At 33.8% G+C, this 20179-nt stretch overlaps 1 protein-coding gene and 1 long non-coding RNA gene across 2 annotated transcripts; both read left to right on the plus strand.

The window, feature by feature from the left end:
• The first annotated feature begins 5807 nt into the window (after positions 1–5807).
• On the plus strand, positions 5808–6451 carry LOC145123990 (uncharacterized). The gene is made up of 3 exons (XR_013715420.1): positions 5808–5972; positions 6101–6258; positions 6393–6451. It is a non-coding gene; the product is annotated as an uncharacterized LOC145123990 (long non-coding RNA).
• Positions 6452–6939: 488 nt separating this feature from the next.
• Positions 6940–9089, plus strand: LOC145123359 (uncharacterized). The gene is made up of 6 exons (XM_079058568.1): positions 6940–7006; positions 7174–7347; positions 7510–7566; positions 7654–7758; positions 8022–8174; positions 8922–9089. The coding sequence occupies exons 2-4, from the start codon at positions 7176–7178 to the stop codon at positions 7749–7751; spliced, it is 327 nt and encodes a 108-aa protein (XP_078914694.1). The 5' UTR covers positions 6940–7006; positions 7174–7175; the 3' UTR covers positions 7752–7758; positions 8022–8174; positions 8922–9089.
• The last annotated feature ends 11090 nt before the right edge of the window (positions 9090–20179 follow it).

Below are 20179 nucleotides of genomic sequence, written 5' to 3' on the forward strand. Positions count from 1 at the left end.
TATATCCATGTGAGTTCTTATAACCATACTGATGGACGTTAAACCCTACGACGTTCTTCGGACGTCGTTAATGTTAATGGCCTTTGTCACTCAGAACGACTGTAGCTAATAGTCAGGTCGCGAGATTGTCAGACCCGTATAGATCTATACACAAACTCAGGCTCACCCTCCAGGAGACTCTGGTTCATAAGGTTAGACTTCCCTTGGTACTTAGGTAAGTACTCGAAGACGTGTCTCACAAATTTTTTCCCTCAACGGATTCACGAATAAGACAATGAAAACCTTTTTATAAATAACATGTAACTTTGTAAAAGTAGTTCGTTTGTTCGTTCCATAAACTATACCTAATATAGTTTATAAGTTTGTTTTTCGTGTTATAATCTGTGCTTGTAAAATAGTTGTCTTAACATGTTTTGTAAATTGTTTGTAAGTCTAGTAGTCACAATGTTTGCCGTATTTAATACGTTTCACGTTCAAATGCATGTTAACGGTAAGAAAATATAATAAGAAAATTTATATTTTTAAACACAAGATTTCTTGTGTTTTACTTGTGTCCCCCCCCCCCCCCAAAAAAAAAAAACATTGAAAAAGCTTGGAAAAATATAGGGGTATGAACTCACCTCGAATGTATGTGCTCGGTTGAGTTGCGAAGTGCTAACGGTAATCCTCGGATTAGAATACGTGACAGTAGTCGTATCCTAAATATAATTATACCCAATCGTCGTATTTAAATTAATAAGATATTAATTTAAATAATAAATTAAATAATGTTGTAAATAATAATTAAAGTGTTAGACAACACTCTAATTATGTAAGAAGGACTTACAATCATTATTGGGATTAATTGTGATCTTGGAAATGTGTTTTCGGGTGGGAAAATAGGGTTTACAGCTGGAGGGTTGATGTTCACGGTTGGATGTTGAGGATTATGAAGATTTTAAGATTGCTTGAAGATTTGAATGAGGGTTTGAATATTCTTGGTGGGGAAATATGAAGATTTGAAGATTCTGGGCGTAAACCTTTGAAGATTGGAAGGAAATGGGGTTGTTCACGGTTGAAGGTTGAGAGAATTTTGGAGTGGTTCACGGTTGAGAAATGAGGAAAATGAATTGATTCAGGGTGTAAACACATATATAGGGGGTGTTTACGGTTGGAATGGTATTGGGCCATAAGGTTTATGGTCCACAATTGGACTTGAAATGGGTTTTCAGCCCATTAAGAGGGTGTTCATGGCTGAACTTGGCCGTGAACTACATGTTTCCTTTTTACCTTGGCCGTAAACATCTTTCCTTTATTTGTTTTGGCCGTGAACATCTTTTCCCCTTAATTAATTTGGGTGAAAATTCATTTAATGGTTATATTTAATGGCTATATTTATGATTTACACCCTTAGTCTTTTATCTTATGTTCTTTTATAATCCTCTAGTTTAGCTTAGGTTTCAATCCATACCTCTTTGTTAATTCTTTAAACAAGCCCCAAGGCTATAGATTATAAAATGTAACAAGAATTGCAATGCAATTTCACTTGTACTTGGTTAGGGTTTAGACCATGCTAGGTCTAAAATTTGGAGTTGTGACAGTTTAATATTTGAAATAATCAAATTTCTCAATATAAAATACTTATATTTTGTAGCAAGTTACATAGTTTGATGTAATCAGATTATTGGCATTCTATATAGTGGTTTTGAGATTCAAGTGAAATTAAAGAATCAAGTATACTAGTCTTATTTTCAACTCCGACTTAAGTTCCTATGAGACTCTGACCTAATTTATACTACTAGGTCAAGGGAATTAAGTTTCTACATGATTATACAAAGATACTCGAGTCAAGGAATGACCTGAATTTGACAGTCGCTACAGTTAAAGTAGTTGTAGAATTCACATATCAATGTGAAATTTAAATACACTATCCCTCGTTTCCAATTGTTTCCAAGTTTCTAATAAGTCAAAACTTAACCTCTAACTATTAAGTCGAGTGTGCGTTGTGCCTACATATGAAACTGAGTTTATTCAAATCTAGAACATACTCGTATTTTTTACGGTTGTCACAGTCTCCCCCAGTTGAAAGATTTTCGTCCCGAAATTCAACGTCTGTCGTATTCGATTAGAACTTAGCCAAATACAAGTATATAGTTTGAGAGATGGTGACTTGAATAATCTTTGGATTATTTTGGATTCGTTACTCACGGGAGAATCCAATCATTTAGCTATAATCAAATTAGTGTTTCCCTAATCCGCGTTCTACAGCCTAGATTATGGGAAATTAGGATCATGGAAATCATGATCTAACCATGGCGACCAAGTTGAAAAAGATTATCTAGTTAGAGATTTTCTTACTTAAGAGAACGTAGTAAGTTCTATTGAAGCACCTACTACATTGATTGCTAAGTCTGTGTTGATCTTTAAATCACATTCTAAATCCATACTAAGTTTAAATCTGCCGCCTAATTAAGAAGAGATTAAGGACAAATTGCTCATTTGTGGGTTGGCTACTATATCTAGCATAGATATATTTAAAAATAGGACAAGATAGTATGAATGAAAGAGAAGAAATTGAGGGTAAGTTCCTAAATATACTTACTAAGCATCGGCAACAAAGTTTTGGTATACCTCAAATTTAAAGACTATTCAAGTGTCGTCTATAAAATAAATTACGAAATGATCCGGGATTTCCAAAGCTATAATTACTATTACGGGTACTCTTACTATAATAGAACAATAATTGTAGAATATATTTAGAGAGTTGTTGTTTCAAATGAAGGCGATGAAAGTTTAGGATAAGTTAGATCACATTATCTATATAGTATTAGAAGTGTTTAGAAATGATAAGTAAGTTCACTGTTATCAAAATTTGTAATAATTCCAAGAAAATGAAGATACATGTGTGGTGAAGAAAAGAAGTAGTAAAAGAATAAAGAAACACTACAAGAAAAAGACCCATTTACGACGCGCAAACCACGACACTCATTGATTTATGTTACGCAAAAGAGAGTGACATTAAAAAAGTGTCATCTCTTCAAAAAATTTAAGGATTTAGGTCACGCATTATTGCGCGCCCTTAAATTAGTGTCTCATGTAAAAAAAAAAAAAAAAAACACGGAGGGCACTTTATCTAAATTGTGCGTCCTCTGTGAATGTCGTTTTATATTTTTTTTAAGAAACGCGCATCTCCTTAGAGGGAAAATGAAATCCCCAAATTTTTTAAACCCCCGCCTTCTTCTCCCTCGCCTCCACTGGATCAATTGCTTCACATCATGTTTAAGGTTAAGGGTTTGATATTTCTTCTAAATCGATCCTCACACTAAATGGTTCGGCGACTGCAACTCCTTTCGATTGTAGCGCCGATCGACAACTACGACTCATCAACCATCAATCGAAGCTACCAGTTGAACAACCCCTAATCGACACCTCCACCTTCTCGTCTTTCCTTCTCCACCAGGTTTTCTCTCATCTCTATCCTCGACCATATGAAGATTTACGAAGATGCGAAGGGGGTAACCGAAGGAAACCCTAAATCCCTCTCACAGTCAACCACTACAACCCTAAATCTCTCTTCTTTACGATAGAAACTCTTTTTGATGGATTGTCCAGATTCTGGATCGTGGCATGTTCGGTGCAAGTGCTTTCCAAGTTCTTGGTTTCCTTCCTGAGTCGTTGATACTTCTCGGTATGTTCCTTCATTATCTTAGTTTCTCTCGGTACCCTCAATCAATCCGGACCCACAAATTGAAAATGTTAAATACCTAAAGACTCCCCATTGGAAATTTCTGGGTCCTGGCATGTGCATTTTTGGGTGCTTGTTGATTTTAGGGATTTTTCTTTGCAATTGTGTGTTCTATGTGCCTAGTTTGGGATTATTATTATTTTGTTTCTTATTCTCTCTTTTAACTCCGAGCTTGCTCGTTAGATTGGTTATAATTTTTCTTGAAGTTTTATCTTTTATGTGGTTTTTTCATGTTTCTGTATAGTTGATTGGTGCTACCTTTTGTGATCCTTGATTTACAAGCTAGGAGTTCAATGTTTTTAACAGAAATTCTCACTTTATAGTGGATAGTTAAAATTCTCTCTTTTAGCAGAATCTGAGTAAAGAATCTATAGAGCCTAGATGGAAACCTGGGATGCAGGGACATGAGAATAGGGGTGGCAGAGGAAACTACTCATCTCGCCACATGTCTAATGGTAATTCACCATATAAAATGCATTTTATTTAATCTGATTTTGTTGATCATATTCAGATGTTTTAGACTAAATGTAATCTAAACAACTCTATGATCTCTTTTTCCAAGATGAAGGTGGTGGAAGAATAGCTCTTTCTGCAAAGCAAAACGGGATAATCAATAAAGGTGCAGAGGAAGGGGCAAATCAGTCAATTCCTCAGGGTCAGAAGAGTATGTGAACTAATTGTTTTCCAGGGACAAATTAAGGCTAAACGACTTGCTTCTTTGACATCTTCTTTGCTAAAGTTAAATGTAAGAGACCCAATATTGTCATTTTCCATAAAAAAACATATATTTTGTGTGACTTCATATTTATGTTTAACTTAAAATTATTTTTTCTAGCATATTAAGTGAACCTATCTCACAAGAGAGCTGCTATTGATAATATATTCGAGGGTCTTAACAAGACAATTGCAGTGGTGGAAAAGTCCAAATCTTTAAATAAATTTTGCATAACAGGTTTTTTTTCTTTGGGGGAGTTAGCTGTATAAAAGGTAAACTGCTTGCTATATAAATCTTATGTTATTTTTTTTTCTTATAAAAATCAAACATGAAGTGAAAGACACCAAATAAATCTGGAGATCCATACAAGACAATGTTTGTTGCTTGGCTTGTGAGCATTACTCTCTTTTGCATTGATGCCTTTTAAGGCTTTATGTCTTTTTAGTTTCTTGATTTAAATAAATTAATGTTTCTTTTTTAAATGTTCAGAACTATGAGACAACAGAGAACAGAAATAAAAGGGATTTTGAGGCATATGGGGCAATCAAACAGGTAGGTTTTGTAGAGTACCCTAAAAAGGGGCTCAAGGTCATAGCCTTTTGTTCGGTAAGAGGTTTCATTTTGTGGTACATAGAAAATATCCTCATCAAGTTGTCTGCAAAACATCTTTCAGAAACAAATAATGAACATATGTTTCACAAAAACTAATTTGCGAATCAAGAAAGGGATTTGTCTCCACATATATAAAATCACTTTTCATACCTAAGCATTTATCTATAAAATTATATAATCATCACAAGAGGCTACTTTCACATCTACGAAACATTAAATAATATTATACTTCACTAATTAAATTTCATGTAGTTTAGTAAAGTAGTCATATCATATACGTTTGCTAAATACCATTTACAGTTTAAGTCTCTTATTCACATTTTAACATCTTATCCTTTATTTTTATCGAATTAATTTATTTTAGCAATATACTTCAAATCTTATAATTATTAAATGACTATGTTAATATAGTCTTTCTAATATAATTATCAATATAGTCTTTCGAATATAATTCAAACTCTATTCTAATGGTTAAATACGCCTCATAACTTAACGGTTGTTATTATGATTATTATTATTAATGGTTGTTATTATGATTATTATTATTAAACTAGACAAAAAACATTGTAAGCAATAAATAATATAGACTCTATTACTTGAGTACTCATACAAAAGAGTCTACATTATGCTATATATAGATCAGTTATATAATAATAAAGCCTAAAACCATATACTTTTGATCCCATTATCCCATATACACCAATTCTATAGCTTCAATTCCCCATAACTATAACCATATTAGAAAATATTCGAATCCATTTTACTCTATTACAATTTCCGACAATCCTCCCTTTCTATTGAACCCACCTCCAAACTATTGAATCCCGCAGCACTTGTATCATAATCGATCTTTCAAGTTTTCCTTTGCCTCAAGGTCCCGCAGAGGATACATGGAATCAAATCTAGCAAGCAATGAAGAAGGTATATTTGATACTTTTCCCCCTCTTCCCAAAACGTAGTTGTGGTTTGACTTTATGGTCAAACCTATTGAAATTTTGCATCAAAAATTGGAATGGTTTAACATTTGTTATCTTACCCATTTTGTTCAGGTTTGGGCTTCTAAATGGAATGAAAGAGCATATAAAAACAGGAATCATGATACATTATGCATTGGTATTGTATTCAAGAACATATTAGAGCTGATTATGACTTTGTCACATACACAAATCATCCTGTGTCTCGTGAATCCTCACAGATAGACACAGAGGTAAGTCTCATATTTATGGCTACTTTTGTTTAGGGCTATTTTTAATTATGAGAATGTGAATAGTATCTAATTCCCTGTTGACACCTCATCTTTTTCAGCATGAAACAATACATTAACCTAATGTTTTTTTCCAGGATGCAGCTTCTCGGGGAATTGCTGGTGTAGGCTTTGATGTTGTGCAATACGGGTAATGTAATTGTAATCATTTCTTCATTTATTTTGATTATTTTCTTTTTGGGTGTTATGATCTTGTTAATTATTTTCAGTGATGTTTTCGTAGATTAGCATCTACTCCAGCAATGTTCAATAGAAATGGTTTTAAATTCTTTACTAATGAAGACTTTCTATGTCCAGTTGATGGAGCTATCATGATAACAGCAATCCATCTTCCTTATAATAGAAATGGTTTTAAATTCTTTACTAATGAAGGAGGCCTTGGAAAACCCGACATTAAAGACATTCTGGAGCGTGCTGCAAACATATACAATGGATTTACACCAGAATCTCTAGAAGAAGCAGAAAGAAAAGTTTCATCTTCCATCACTAAAGTTGACTACATGGCTATTTACGCTTCTAATCTTGTAACAGCAGTTCGCAAAGATTGAGGAAACATAGGTATATGTGAAGATTACTTTTTTTTTTCTTTCTCTCATGCTTATTTTCTTACTTGCTGTGGATTACAGAAAAGCCATTAGAAGGATTTCATATAGTTGTGGATGCTGGGAATGGAGTTGGTGGTTTTTTTGCTGTAAGTTATATTTTAGCATGTGTACATAATTGTTTACCTAGGTTCTCATCTCATGTACAACTTACCCACCATAACAAAACCAACATCGTGTAAGAGTAAAACTCATAAAAAATATACTATTTTCTTGTATAGTAATGATTGTGACTTGTGAGGGATTAATGGAGCAGGAATGCCACCAATGGATGCAATGTCTGATGTGGGACTGGGAATTTTAAAAGATAAACAACCGGAAGCAGAAGCATCAGAGGGCCATGACGAATCACAGATCTTATCAAATGAAAAGAAAAGAGATGGGGGCTCGCATGCTTCTTTTGATTTGTCAAAGCCTCCACCTGGACCTGGTTAGTGTCCTTCTTAAACTATACCTACCTGTACAAAGCTAAGGTAGTGTTCAGTATGATTGAATCAGTGATGGAGTTTAATGGTTACTTGCTTTTGGTCCCTGAGTATAACTGATTTTTTCAGTTTTGCTCCCACTAATACAACCATTTTACTTGGAACAGTTGCTCATAGGATTCCAACTGTTATAGACAGTGACATGGTCATGGTCCTTTCCTCTGGTATGTATCTTATTCTTCAGAAACCCATATATCTCATAAAATGACACAATTACCCTCTACAAAATAGTAAAATTTCATGTATAATAGGTGAAATGATGGAATATGACGCCCCCTCCAAGCTAATGGAGTCAGATTCTTATTTCTCAAAGCTTGTTGCTGAGTACTGGTCCAGCTGTAGGAGATGATCCACGGGTAAAAGTAAAAGTAAAATTTATTATTATTCGTTATATGTATATATGTATATGTATGTGTATATATGTATACACATATACATATATCTATTAATTCATTATTCTTTATGAAGATTTGAACTTGATAGTAGATGATAATAATGGAAATCTGGAAGAATAATATGCAAGTTTTACAAAAATTTCAAAAGGGTATTTTGGGTATTACAGAGGGAGGGATCTTATAACATTGTAACATAATAACATTGTAAAATGGAAACACTGCAGGAGAAATTGAAGCCGTTGGAGAGACTTTGCCTGCAACGAGTCTGGATCCCACCACGTATGACATTGGGATAACCAGAATCATATATGTCTCTCCGCTCATCCATTATACTCATACCTAAGAAGCAGAGCCAAACCTTTCTTTCTCAATCTTGGGTAGGTTTTTCTATTTTTTTTAATTGCTTACTGTCATATGCCTTAATTTTTTCATTTAACATGTGCAGTGGTTAATTTGTTTGTGTTTGATATAGTTTGATTGTCATTATATATAACAAGTGAGTTGTCCTATTTGAATCTGAAGTTTATTATTGATACGAAATAGGGATTTCATCATTCATATACCGGACTCAAAATTATTAAGAAAGTGAAAACTCCAGGACTTTTTTTTCTTAGGTTCTGTCTTTAGACTCTGAAGTGTTTGATTTGTTGCGTAAGTGGAGGGTCATAATCTTTTTATCAGAACACAATGTCAATTGATTGAGAGTTTTTATAACAAGGTCTTATCTTTTTGTTAAGAATATATGATGTTTGTATCGTTTGTAGAGAGTTTAGGGTAAACCTTATCACATCTCAAATTTGAACACTTTTAGCATCTGACTCTTTAACTATCATCAATCATCACAATTTTATGGTTTTAGGTTAAAGGATCTGAGATATTAATTTATGGTGGAGGTCCTGTTGCATATACTTCACAACATATGAGTCAAGTTATTTTATTATTGGTGCCTTTTGTATGTCAATTCAACAACTTGTCTGCAAATTCTGAAATTTGTAGTAATTTTTCTCATGTTTATGGTAACAATGGTGGACAACACTAAACAAATTTCATCTAGGATGTTTTTCAAATCGACCATAGGTCCTTCAACTTCAAGCTTCTTATTTGTACCGATTTGCCATGTGCAGGTTCTGACAGCTCTAGCAACCTCCTTCCATGCCCTGCAGCCTCTCAAAGTTCCTGCATTCAGGTTATTCTCTTAGAAAGGAAATTGTCAAAGGAGAATTTAGTCATGGGTTTCTTTTAATGTTGTGTATGTTTTGTTTTCTATAATAAAAATTATGCAATATTAGCAATGTGTTACATTTACTTATTATTGGAATGATTATTTGTATTTGACATATTAGTGCAATGAATTATCTTTATTGTTTAAGGTATTTTATTTTGTATTATGAGACTTTTAATGTGTTATTTAATTTGAAAATTAGTAAATCTATCAAAAATATATAATTTTAAAAACATTTAAAATTATGACACACAAAAATGTGTGCCGTCTTCCTTTATGATCGGGGCTTCCTTGATACTCATTGCGTGTCATAAACATGTGCGTCGTAAGGTTACGACACGCAAATGCGTGTCGTCTTCCTTTATGACATGGCCTTCCTTGATACGCATTGCTTGTCATAACTGCGCGTCATAAATGTGTGTCGTAAATGCGCTTCGTAAATAGACGACGCGTAAAAGCTTGTCGTCTCTCGTTATGACAGGGTCTTCCTTGACACGCATTTGCGCGTCGTCTGAGCGTTTACGACACGCATTGCGCGTCGTAAAAGGCTGTTTTTCTAGTAGTGAAATTTATTATGTATAAATGTTTAAGTCGTCAATGAGGGAACTTATATAGAAATAATCACATTAATATTTTGAAAAATCATCCAATTGTTTAAGTCGAGCCAATATGAATTTTCAAGGAGTCAGAATATTTATGAAACAAGTTTAGGAGTTAGAAACACATTGGAAATTGCAAAGTAGAATGCTACTTTAAGAAAGGTGTAAAAATATTGATCATTGAGAATGGTGCATTCTCAATTAGTGATTCTTGGACAACATTCTTTTGTAGAAAAGGAAATCGTAACATTTAAAACATTTTTATGTTTATAAAGAAAAGAAGAAATGTAATAAAATATAACTCTTCACAGATATTTTTCGTATTTAGAAATATGATAAACACATGGGTATTTATCTTACTTATTGAATATAAGGAAAACACAACGAAAAGTTCATTTTTTATCAAATTTTTTAAATTTAAAACGAAAGAAGGAATGAAGATAAGAATTACTCTTTTATGGTTGACTTCAAAATAAAAACAAAATTTTATATGTTAAGAGCTGTAGTTAAATATATAAAAGTTGACCAAGTCAAAATTATGTCTCATGAATATATATATATATATATATATATATATATATATATATATATATATATATATATATATATATATATACATATATATATATATATATATATATATATATATATGCATTAATTGCTCAGAACGAAAATGTAGACTTCTAGTCTATATGCGTACGAATAGGGTATCAAGGGAAGCACATTAGACCAAATAAAGTTACACCATGTATTATGTTATTATCACGGGTGTGTGAGATCTCAAACTAAATAGTGAGCAAGAAATCAAGTGCGAGGGAAAGAAAAGGAAGGTAGCAGCATCAATAATTATTATTGATAAAATTGTAAAGACATTATCTATAGATAAATTTAAAACTAGGTTAAGATAAATTTCGAAATTAAAATATTTGATGTATTTTGATACTTAAATAGACATGTGGATGTTTTAAAGTGTATGCTAAGATTTGCTAAAATTCATGAGTTATCTATTAAGTTAAGCTTCATTTGTAAAAAAGAAGGAACACTAAAACTAGTAATTGAAAAAAAACTGACAACTCTGACTTTTTAGACTAGAGTCCAACAATGGTTTACAAAGGAATTAGTTGGAATATCTTTGGTCTAAGTGGAAATTGACTTATATAATGTACTACATGTAATAACTTGAAAATGCTAAGGAATCAACTCAATTGGGTGGTAGTTAATTTGATAGTAATAGTTAGCAAAAATGGCATTTGGTAAAAAGCTTAACCTAAGACAAGTATTTGGAATTCTTATGACCATGATCAAGAAAATATTCGAGTTTGATTGTTTAGGAAAAAATCATGGCGCTACAAAGTAATGGTAAGTTTAAAATAAAATCTAGTTCATTGAAAAAGATATATGAATAATCAAATACATTTTGAAATGACATGGTAAGATGAGATATCATAAAAGTTTCTTCCAACAATTGCAAAACAGATAAATTAAAGACCCCTTTTAAGGAAATGTTTCGTTCTCCTTCCAAGCCTATGTGTGATCAGGTGCAAGATAAAAAAGAAAAGGGGTGTGGATACCTTCCTTGTCACAACGCATTTTAAATCCGTGAGGGCAACAGATCCTATAAGAACTCTACAGTTAAGCGTGCCCAGGCGAGAGCAATTCAGGGATGGGTGACCCATTGGGAAGTTTTCACGCCGGGAGCCGAAAGCGGACAATATTATGATAGGTGTCAGAGGGGGATGTTACAAATGGTATCAGAGCTAGGGCACGAGTTGATGTGTTCGGTGGGGACGTCGAAACCTATAATAGGGGGTGAATGTGGGTTGCACCTGATCCCACATCAGCTGGGAAGGAGAACTAAGCATTCCTTATAAGGGGTGTGGATTCCTTCCCTATCACAACGCGTTTTAAAGTCGTGAGGGCAGCATATCCCATAAGAACTCTACAGTTAAGCATGCCCGGGCGAGAGCAATCCAGGGATGGGTGACCTCCTGGGAAGTTTTCGTGCTGGGAGCCCAAAGCTGACAATATTGTGATACGTGCCAGAGGGGGATGTTACACCCACATCACATTGTCGATTAAATCGGCCATTTCGTTACTTGGCAAGACGACTGGAGGAATTAAATATTCACCATGATAGATCCAAGTTGTGTACGACTTACTGAAACCATTTATAAATATATGGCGTTCCACTACAGTCGGGTACTTGAAGTAACGGTTATCACATTTTTGACACACACATCTGATTTTACCATTACTATCAAGGTGTGACTTGGACTTCTCGATAAAAGCTTTGAGTCCTGCTTGGAACTCGGGATAGTTTCGATGTGGATTACTAGTCCAGCTTTTATCAATAGACATGATGTTGTTGAAACATAATTTCGGGTTTAGAGTTTAGTCTACGGAATTAGAATAGTTTTTTTTACAATCCATATTGTTTTTTTGTTTTTTTTTTACAAAAATTAACATCCTACTTTATTTGTGACATTGTACTTTTATAGCATCTTACTATTGTATCTTTTTATATTTTTTGAATTTATAACATTTTATTCTAATTACAGAATTGTACTTCAAACAATTATATTATGTTCTAGTTTTCTATTATAGTGGTTTACTTTATGTTTTCAAAGACATGCATCTTACTATTATAGATTTTTATATTTTTTTTATTTATAACATTTTTTTCCCCAATTATAGCATTGTACTTTAAACAATTATATATATATATATATATATATATATATATATATATATATATATATATATATGTGTGTGTGTGTGTGTGTAGATTTATTATGTTTTTCTTTTTTACCGTCGAGATTAAAAAATATTTTTTTATAGCATTGTATAAATATGTTGCAAATAAAAAATTTAAAAACTAAAAAAGACATGAAAATCTAACAATTTCTAACTTTTGTTTTAAAAATACACATGTGACTCGAAAAAGTAGATATTACAATTTAAAAAAAAATTAATATTAAAGTTTTTTATTTATGCGTTTTTTTAATTAATTTTAATTACAATTACTTGTAATTTATATAGGCAAAACATGTAAGTATTAAATAAAAATGTCAAAGATCCAACAATTTTTTCCACACGTTTATGAAAAACATTTATATTAAATAAATCAAAATTAATAATTTGCTATATGTTTAGCGATTAGCTTTTCTCCATTATATATATATATATATATATATATATATATATATATATATATATATATATATATATATATATATATATATATATATATATATATATATATATATATATATATATATATTCCAATTATAAGATTGTATTTTAAACAATTTTATAACATTTTTATATATATATATATATATATATATATTCCAATTATAAGATTGTATTTTAAACAATTTTATAACATTTTATTTTTGTTTTTTTTTTCAATTATAGCATGCTACTTATAGCAAAACCACATACTTTCACATAATACATAAGTGTGACAACCCGAAAATTTTTAAATTTTTGCCTTGCAAAGCCCAGCCAGTCAACTCCGTTGAGTGTCAGACTCATTTCTGCTATCATTTAGCCTCGTTTAGAGTCTGTTTAAAGGTTTAAAGCTCAGTACATTCCAGCATTGAGCATAGGAATGGATCGCGTAAACTTCTAGCACCAAAATCGAGCCTTACACTCCAACATCAGGAGTGTACAGCCGCACACTGGGTGTGCGGCCGCACACCCCTCTCCTGGCAGCACACTCACGTGTACAAAGGAGGGGTTTAGCCTTCATTCATCCTTTTTCACTCTCCAAGGCTTAGAACTCGATTTCTCTCTCAACTATCATTTGATTTTCAGCCTAGATCTTCAAGAATGTAAGTGTTCTTCACTTGGTTTGTTGTTAATCTTCATAAACTAGTTACATCCTTTGATTTCATCCATTTGAAATCATGTTTTGGCTAGATCTTCAAATCTTCATCCATTTCACCAAGAACACCAGGAACACACACTTGTTCTTGGCGATTTTGGGCCTCCTCGAGCTTCCGGATCGTAAGTACTTCTTCCCTACACTTGAATCTTGTTTAGAACACTAGTTTAAGCCCTTGAAACTGCCCAAAACTCAAGAGCATATGGTGTGTGCGGCCGCACACACTCATGTGGCCGTACACCCCTTAAACACCCTCAAAACACCCCTAAAGGAATCCATATTGTGAGTACCATTCCCTAAGCTTGTTACTTACCAGATATGAGCCTTAGAAAACGTCCAAACCATGTTCATCAAGGAGTGTGCGGCCGCACACACTCCATGTGGCCGTACACCCCTTTGTTTAGTGCTTTAGGGCCTCCAAAGTGCCTTTCTAGCTTCAACACTTGATGAGCATCAGTCCTACAAGCCTCCCTACCATTTGGAAAACGTTTTGTGCACTCTTTACCATGAGTGTGCGGCCGCACACTCCCCTGGCCGCACACTCCTCAAAGTGGCCGTGCACTCCCTTTTAGTGAATCACATGTGATTCCAACACTTGGACAAAGTGTTTCCTAGTCCCGTGAGGTGTTTCCTTGCATTTGGTTGCTTCCAAGCACTGTATTTATGCCAATATATGTGATTATATGTCATTTAGGACTCGTTAAGTCTCGGGACTTCATTTGTGGAACTTCTCATCCTTACATGCGTATTCGTTGAATCACCCACATAAGGTGAGTTCATACTGTTGGGTTTTAGTATACTACGACATCCTATGGTGCACATACAACTCTAAATACCTTGGATCTATGTTTTCTCTATTATACATGCAAATGGTTTCCAAGGCATTAAACCTATAACTAGCATGCATTTGACATAAACCATATAATATACTAGTTAGGGAAACATACCTTTTATGTGGCTTGAAGTCTTGATATATTTGGCCTTAAGAGCTTAGCACCAATAGTATGAAATGCCTCAAATGGAATCACAACACACCTAGGACAAAGGTGGCTCTTGAGAGAGAATTCCATGCACCAAAACACCTCCATATTTCTCTAAGAAAAGAAGTGGTGATTTTGGCTATGGAGTAACCTATTTATATGTAGGATTCCAAGGGTCATGGGTATAACCCATAATCCATACCCATGGGTTTTATGATCCATGGTTCATGTGGCCCAACTCTTTATGTATCCATATATAAACTTGATCCAACATGGATCATAAGCCCAACACATATAAATATAACTAATTATCATAATTAGTCCCCATAGATTTAATTAGTCTCTTTTGATCACTAAATTAATTCCAAATTAATTCTTGATCGATACTAATTAAAACATATGATTTCATATTAATATATTATAACTTATAATATATTAATAAACCATAAATAACCTTCTCTCAAAAGTCCATCCTAACAAATTGTCCTAATGATATGCAACCCAAATGGACCATGCTACTCTCGGGTCAAGTACATACCAATAATAGTTATGGGCTTAGACATCTAATCCAACAGTCTCCCACTTGGATAAGTCTAAAACTATTATTGCAAGTACGACTTCATAACCCGACTAGCAATCGTAGCTCTTAAAGCCGCTGTCGAACTCTGAACAAATCAATGACGCGTCCATTAGATAAGGGATCATATATTCCTCCATTCTAGATATCATATGGACTGAGACATGGATTATAATCATTCTCTCTGTCCATTTGTTGTTTCCCGATTTTCAATTTATGATGACTGACTGATTGAACAAATCAAATCAGTCCTGGCTTGGCCAAGCACTCACATGTGTCATCGCTAAATCATCGAGGGGCCCACAGATATCGCTTTTATCCCGAAGGTAAAAGGAATGGATAAACTTCGACTCATATGGCTTGTTCTACTACTTGTTGAATCATACACAAAGGCACGATTTATAACATCGAGTTACCAAATGCGTTTTCATGCAATCAATGTATAACCGACTCATAGTAACAACTCATATCTCTAGGTTTGAAGAATATAAGATATTATCGTCTCATGGTCACTCGTGATAAAATCCATGAAGTGATTCAAATGAGCGCGGGTTGAATCCAATACTCAGAACTTATGAGCACTCATGAGTGTTGTAGCACCACTTTGTCCACCAACTTGGACCTCTACAAACCAACCCATGACAGTCTTGATTCATATCTACTTCCAACATATGACCGACTGTGGATGGTTTGAATAACTTAATCATTCAGGAAGAGCGACTTAGTTATTCTGGAAGTCAAAACATGCAAAGTGAAACACAAGAATAAATGAATCAAATATGGTATCAAACCCTATGAATATAAATAAACACTTTTATTTATCACCATACTGATTACTCATTATTCATTGTTTCGGTTTTATCAACTTTATACTTGAATTAAAAACACTAGTTGTCCCATGCTCCAAGCATGTACACTATGTTTTTCTTAAACAATAGCTTTGCCATACACCAAGTATGCACTCTATGTTTGTCTATGATCCTTACTTTGTGAAATAAACCAATTGAACATAATTTCAATGATTCTAATTTCACACTCCCAAATCCTTATCGAAAAATGTGAGAATTTCAAATTCCTATCATTTATCAAAATATGTTTAGATTTTAAACTTATATGCACTGACCCTCCTGTAATGAATATGTACAAAGTCACAAAGACTTGTCAACAGTCATTATAAGGTATTCCAATGGAGATCAACTCCATGGAAACTAAGTCTCATATTCAAAGTACATTGCTTTGGACATGCTTCTTGCATTAAGTTTTCTAATCTTACACAGATAACTTCCACCTATGGAGACAACTCCATATTCTCATTTTGACTATCACTTCTGAATAAGAGACGCCTCTTTTCAGAATATGTCAATATGGTCCTTCCAAAATTAGCACTATACTTCCAACTGTCCCTGAGCAACCAATCTTTGGTAAACCTCATATTGTCCTCGACAATTGCTTAATCATTTTAGTCATATCCAATTCTATACCTTTTCCCTTCTTAATGCCTCTGGGCATTTGGAAAAATTTAGAAATGATAAATATTATAGCACATGCAATCGATCCTGTACCCAAAGCAAATGGTACACGATTCATGATGTCTCACATAAAGACATGATTCTAGACCAGTCTTTTGCTATAATATTTTTATTTGCCATGTTTTCAAAATTTGACTATGAAGAGGGATGTCGTAATCATAATCGAATTTTGAGAACGCAATATATATAATTTCCTTAAGTTGAACCAATCCAACATGAAATTCATATATATATTCTTGACTAAAGATGATTAAGGTCTCAATCTAAGCCTTTAGAACTGAAATGAGGTATATCCTCTCCCTTAATTATAGCAAAACAACTTTTTCAATCCCTGCAGCCTCACGAATTGAAACTTTTGTTTTCTATAATTAACATTGCTAACTTGCAACACTAACAATAATTATCATGCTCCCACTAACATGATTATTATTAGCATAAGACTTATGCTCCCACTAGCTTTGACATGTACTCAGAAATCAGCTGGACTTCTAGAAATCAATACTTTATTGACTTTCTTACCAAAGTTCAGATTTCTGATACGAGATTTTTTGATAAAACTTTATCAAAATCATACACCTTTCCTTAGATAGCATGCATGTGTGTCTAAACAATTTCAGAACTATGAAAAGGGATGTCGTAATCATAGTCTCAATTGTTTAGACCTTTTGTCATCTGCTTCAAATCTACTTGGTGGAAGTGTTTCCTCACCATCATTTTCATGAATCGGAGAGAAACCTTATGACCCTTAGATTTTATGGTGTATGTGTTCTTATCCATGTGAATCGTCAAAACCATAGTCACAAGACAAGGATAATGACAAATCCAAACTCATATGGACTGAACTTATGCAATCCTAACTTCTTGCCACCTGGCAGTACAGGGCCTGCCATTGCTTCCAAGTTGTTATGCAACCAATTGAGAACTTTCAGAACTCCTATGCAAAGCCAACTTTAACTGGAATGGGCACAGAATATGTCAACACGATAGGTTATAAACCTCAAGTCGTGTGCTAGTGAAGAACCTCAGGTTTTATTCTTGATTAGTTCTTGAAATTCTTTTTAAGATCTTTAAGACTCCCACTATCCTCTTGACATATAAGACTATCTTGCCAAATATTCAAGAGATAGTGCGGATTCTTTATCAAGACAAACACTTCACACAATTGGCCTTAGTTGGTCTTTGTTTTATCCAAAACATCACAACTTACCAATTTCAAATGTACAAGAGTAGGACACTTTTACTCTTACATTTGACAAGTGTTTTAAACCTTTCTTTAAGATATGTCACTCAAGTTACAATCTTGGAATATGACTCTAAGAATTGTTTTGGAACGAAGTATGACTCATCTTCCTGATCTAACCATTTCAACAATTCATGACTCCTCTTCTTAGTCATAAGAATGCACTAAGATGACCTTTAGAGGACTAATTGTGATATGATTTCTAAATCATTAAGATGATCACAAATATGATACTAAAGTACTCTCCCATCTTTTCAGATTTGAGAAACTTTTATCTTTCTGCCTAATTTGATTCTTCCCATTCGTTCTGCCATACATTGAGACTTTTCCAATGTTTCAGAATTATACTTAAACTTGTAAGTATAACCATATTTACTAAACTTTAGTAAATCAAATAGTCTTAACGAGCTTTGTGGTGGACATGACAAGTGCACAAGAATGTGTACTCGATCCTTTTAGTCCTTCACTTGACTCACACATCCATGTGAACAAGTAATTAGTCTTGATTTTCCAATGCTTGAAAGTTCTCATTCATCATACTATTCAACTTGCATGATTCCAAGTTTCGGTCCAATTGAAACTTGGGTGATGAGGAACTTTCCTGATTTGGTAAATTTAGACACTACCACAAATGAAAGAATCAAATCCATTTTCCAATATTGCTGTCAGTGAAATCATATAAGCAACAATTTTCCACAAATGCCATTGTAAGGATACTTCAAATAAATAAAATTAAACAATTTTCTTTTATTTTAAAACTTTGCGGAAAAACTTATCCTTATAATCCACACGGAAAATTGTTGTTATCTATTCCTTAGCAATATATCATAACTTCTTAAGCAACTGCTCAAAATTCTGATGCGATCGAAATCCACCTTCGTGATCAGAATCAGCATATACTTCCTTTAAGATTTCTCTCTATTCTTTGATTCTTAAAGCATCAACATGTGACCCAGTCACATCATGTAATGAGGATCTCATAATATAACTTAACAGAGTTAGATAATGGGCTCTACCTGATGTAGAGTCAAACTTATTGACTTTAACATCCTTAGGTAAATTTGGTAGCTTTGCAATCAACGCCCCTTCCTTTGACAAAATAAACATATGGACCCTTTGGTAATGGGACTATCTCAGACTTAGTCTTTCTCTTTACCATTTGGTCAACCGGGTTGACTATGGCCAATCCCTTTCCATTGGGAAGAGAATGCTTTTTCTGGATTTCCAGTGTCACCATTGTCACTGTCCATAAATTTTTTTGGAAGTTGATCTTCTAATCAAATTTGCTTTACTATCGTTCCAAATCATTGCTGATTCAGCAGCACCAAGCAAATAGATATGATCATTAAGGTTCATGTCATGGTCTGTTTCATAGTAGTCCCAAAGGAACTCACTATGTGACTTAGAAAGTGATTGAACATCCAACTTTCTCAAGACTTTGACACCCAACTCTCCCGGCTTGTCAATATGTGACTTCATCTCTAAGATGTGATCACACATAGACCTTGCTTGCCATTAGGGCTTGAGTGACCTTGAACTTGTGGGTTAGGGAGAATAATTGGAGGAGGTGGAGGAAGAGAAGTATGACTTCCATGAGCCAAACTCGGGAAGTCATATTCATTAGGAAAGCTTGGTTTGGGAAGATCATTGTTGTCTAAACCAGACATCAACAATGGGAGAAATTCACGTAAAGTTGATTTAAGTCCTTAATATAACACCCAATATGATATATTAAGGCTACGACCCAACAAACTATTTTATAACTTGGAAGAGGGATGCCGTAATCCAAGCTATAAAATATTTGAAGGTAGGTGAATGACGATTCACCAATTTCCACCAAGATAAACGAAATGTATTATTAGGTTTTAATTGGTTTTGAAACTCCTAGATTCTTTTGAGATTCATTGAACTTTCAATGGCATGTTTCAATCTCGAGTGTGCCCTTCAGGTTTTGTGACTGGGATGCCGAGGATCACAAAACAAGGTGTGAAGTAACCATGCAAATATACTTGGTACCCTTAATATTTACCCCTCAATCGATGTGTCGGTTAACCACACACGCTCCAACGATACTATGATAAACATTAAGTTACCCTTTGCCTACCTTGTTAAGTCCAGGTTAGTGTGCCGGTTAACCACACACGCTCCACTAACAGCTTAAACAAAGTGCAAAGTGTAATTTCATGGATTAGCACCTTATTCACATTTTCCTAAGTAACTAAGATTGGGAATTTATAAGTGTTTAGTTACTTAGTATTTATCATTATACTTATAATGAAGGGAGAATTATAGTCCTTGTCCTACCTGTTCGGCTAACGACCCTCCACCGGTCAAGGAAGCGGTGAG

The sequence above is a fragment of the Lactuca virosa genome, chromosome 7, assembly GCF_052849685.1.
Source record: "Lactuca virosa cultivar CGN04683 chromosome 7, Lactuca_virosa_CGN04683_v6, whole genome shotgun sequence".
In the NCBI taxonomy this organism is placed as follows: domain Eukaryota; kingdom Viridiplantae; phylum Streptophyta; class Magnoliopsida; order Asterales; family Asteraceae; genus Lactuca; species Lactuca virosa.

Bases quoted from the DNA above. Each gene is read 5' to 3' on its own strand.
- LOC145123359 (XM_079058568.1), top strand. From the start codon at position 7,176: ATGCCACCAATGGATGCAATGTCTGATGTGGGACTGGGAATTTTAAAA. The intron at 7,348-7,509 runs GTTAGTGTCCTT...TACTTGGAACAG, and splicing joins AAAGCCTCCACCTGGACCTG to TTGCTCATAGGATTCCAACT. The intron at 7,567-7,653 runs GTATGTATCTTA...CATGTATAATAG, and splicing joins GGTCATGGTCCTTTCCTCTG to GTGAAATGATGGAATATGAC.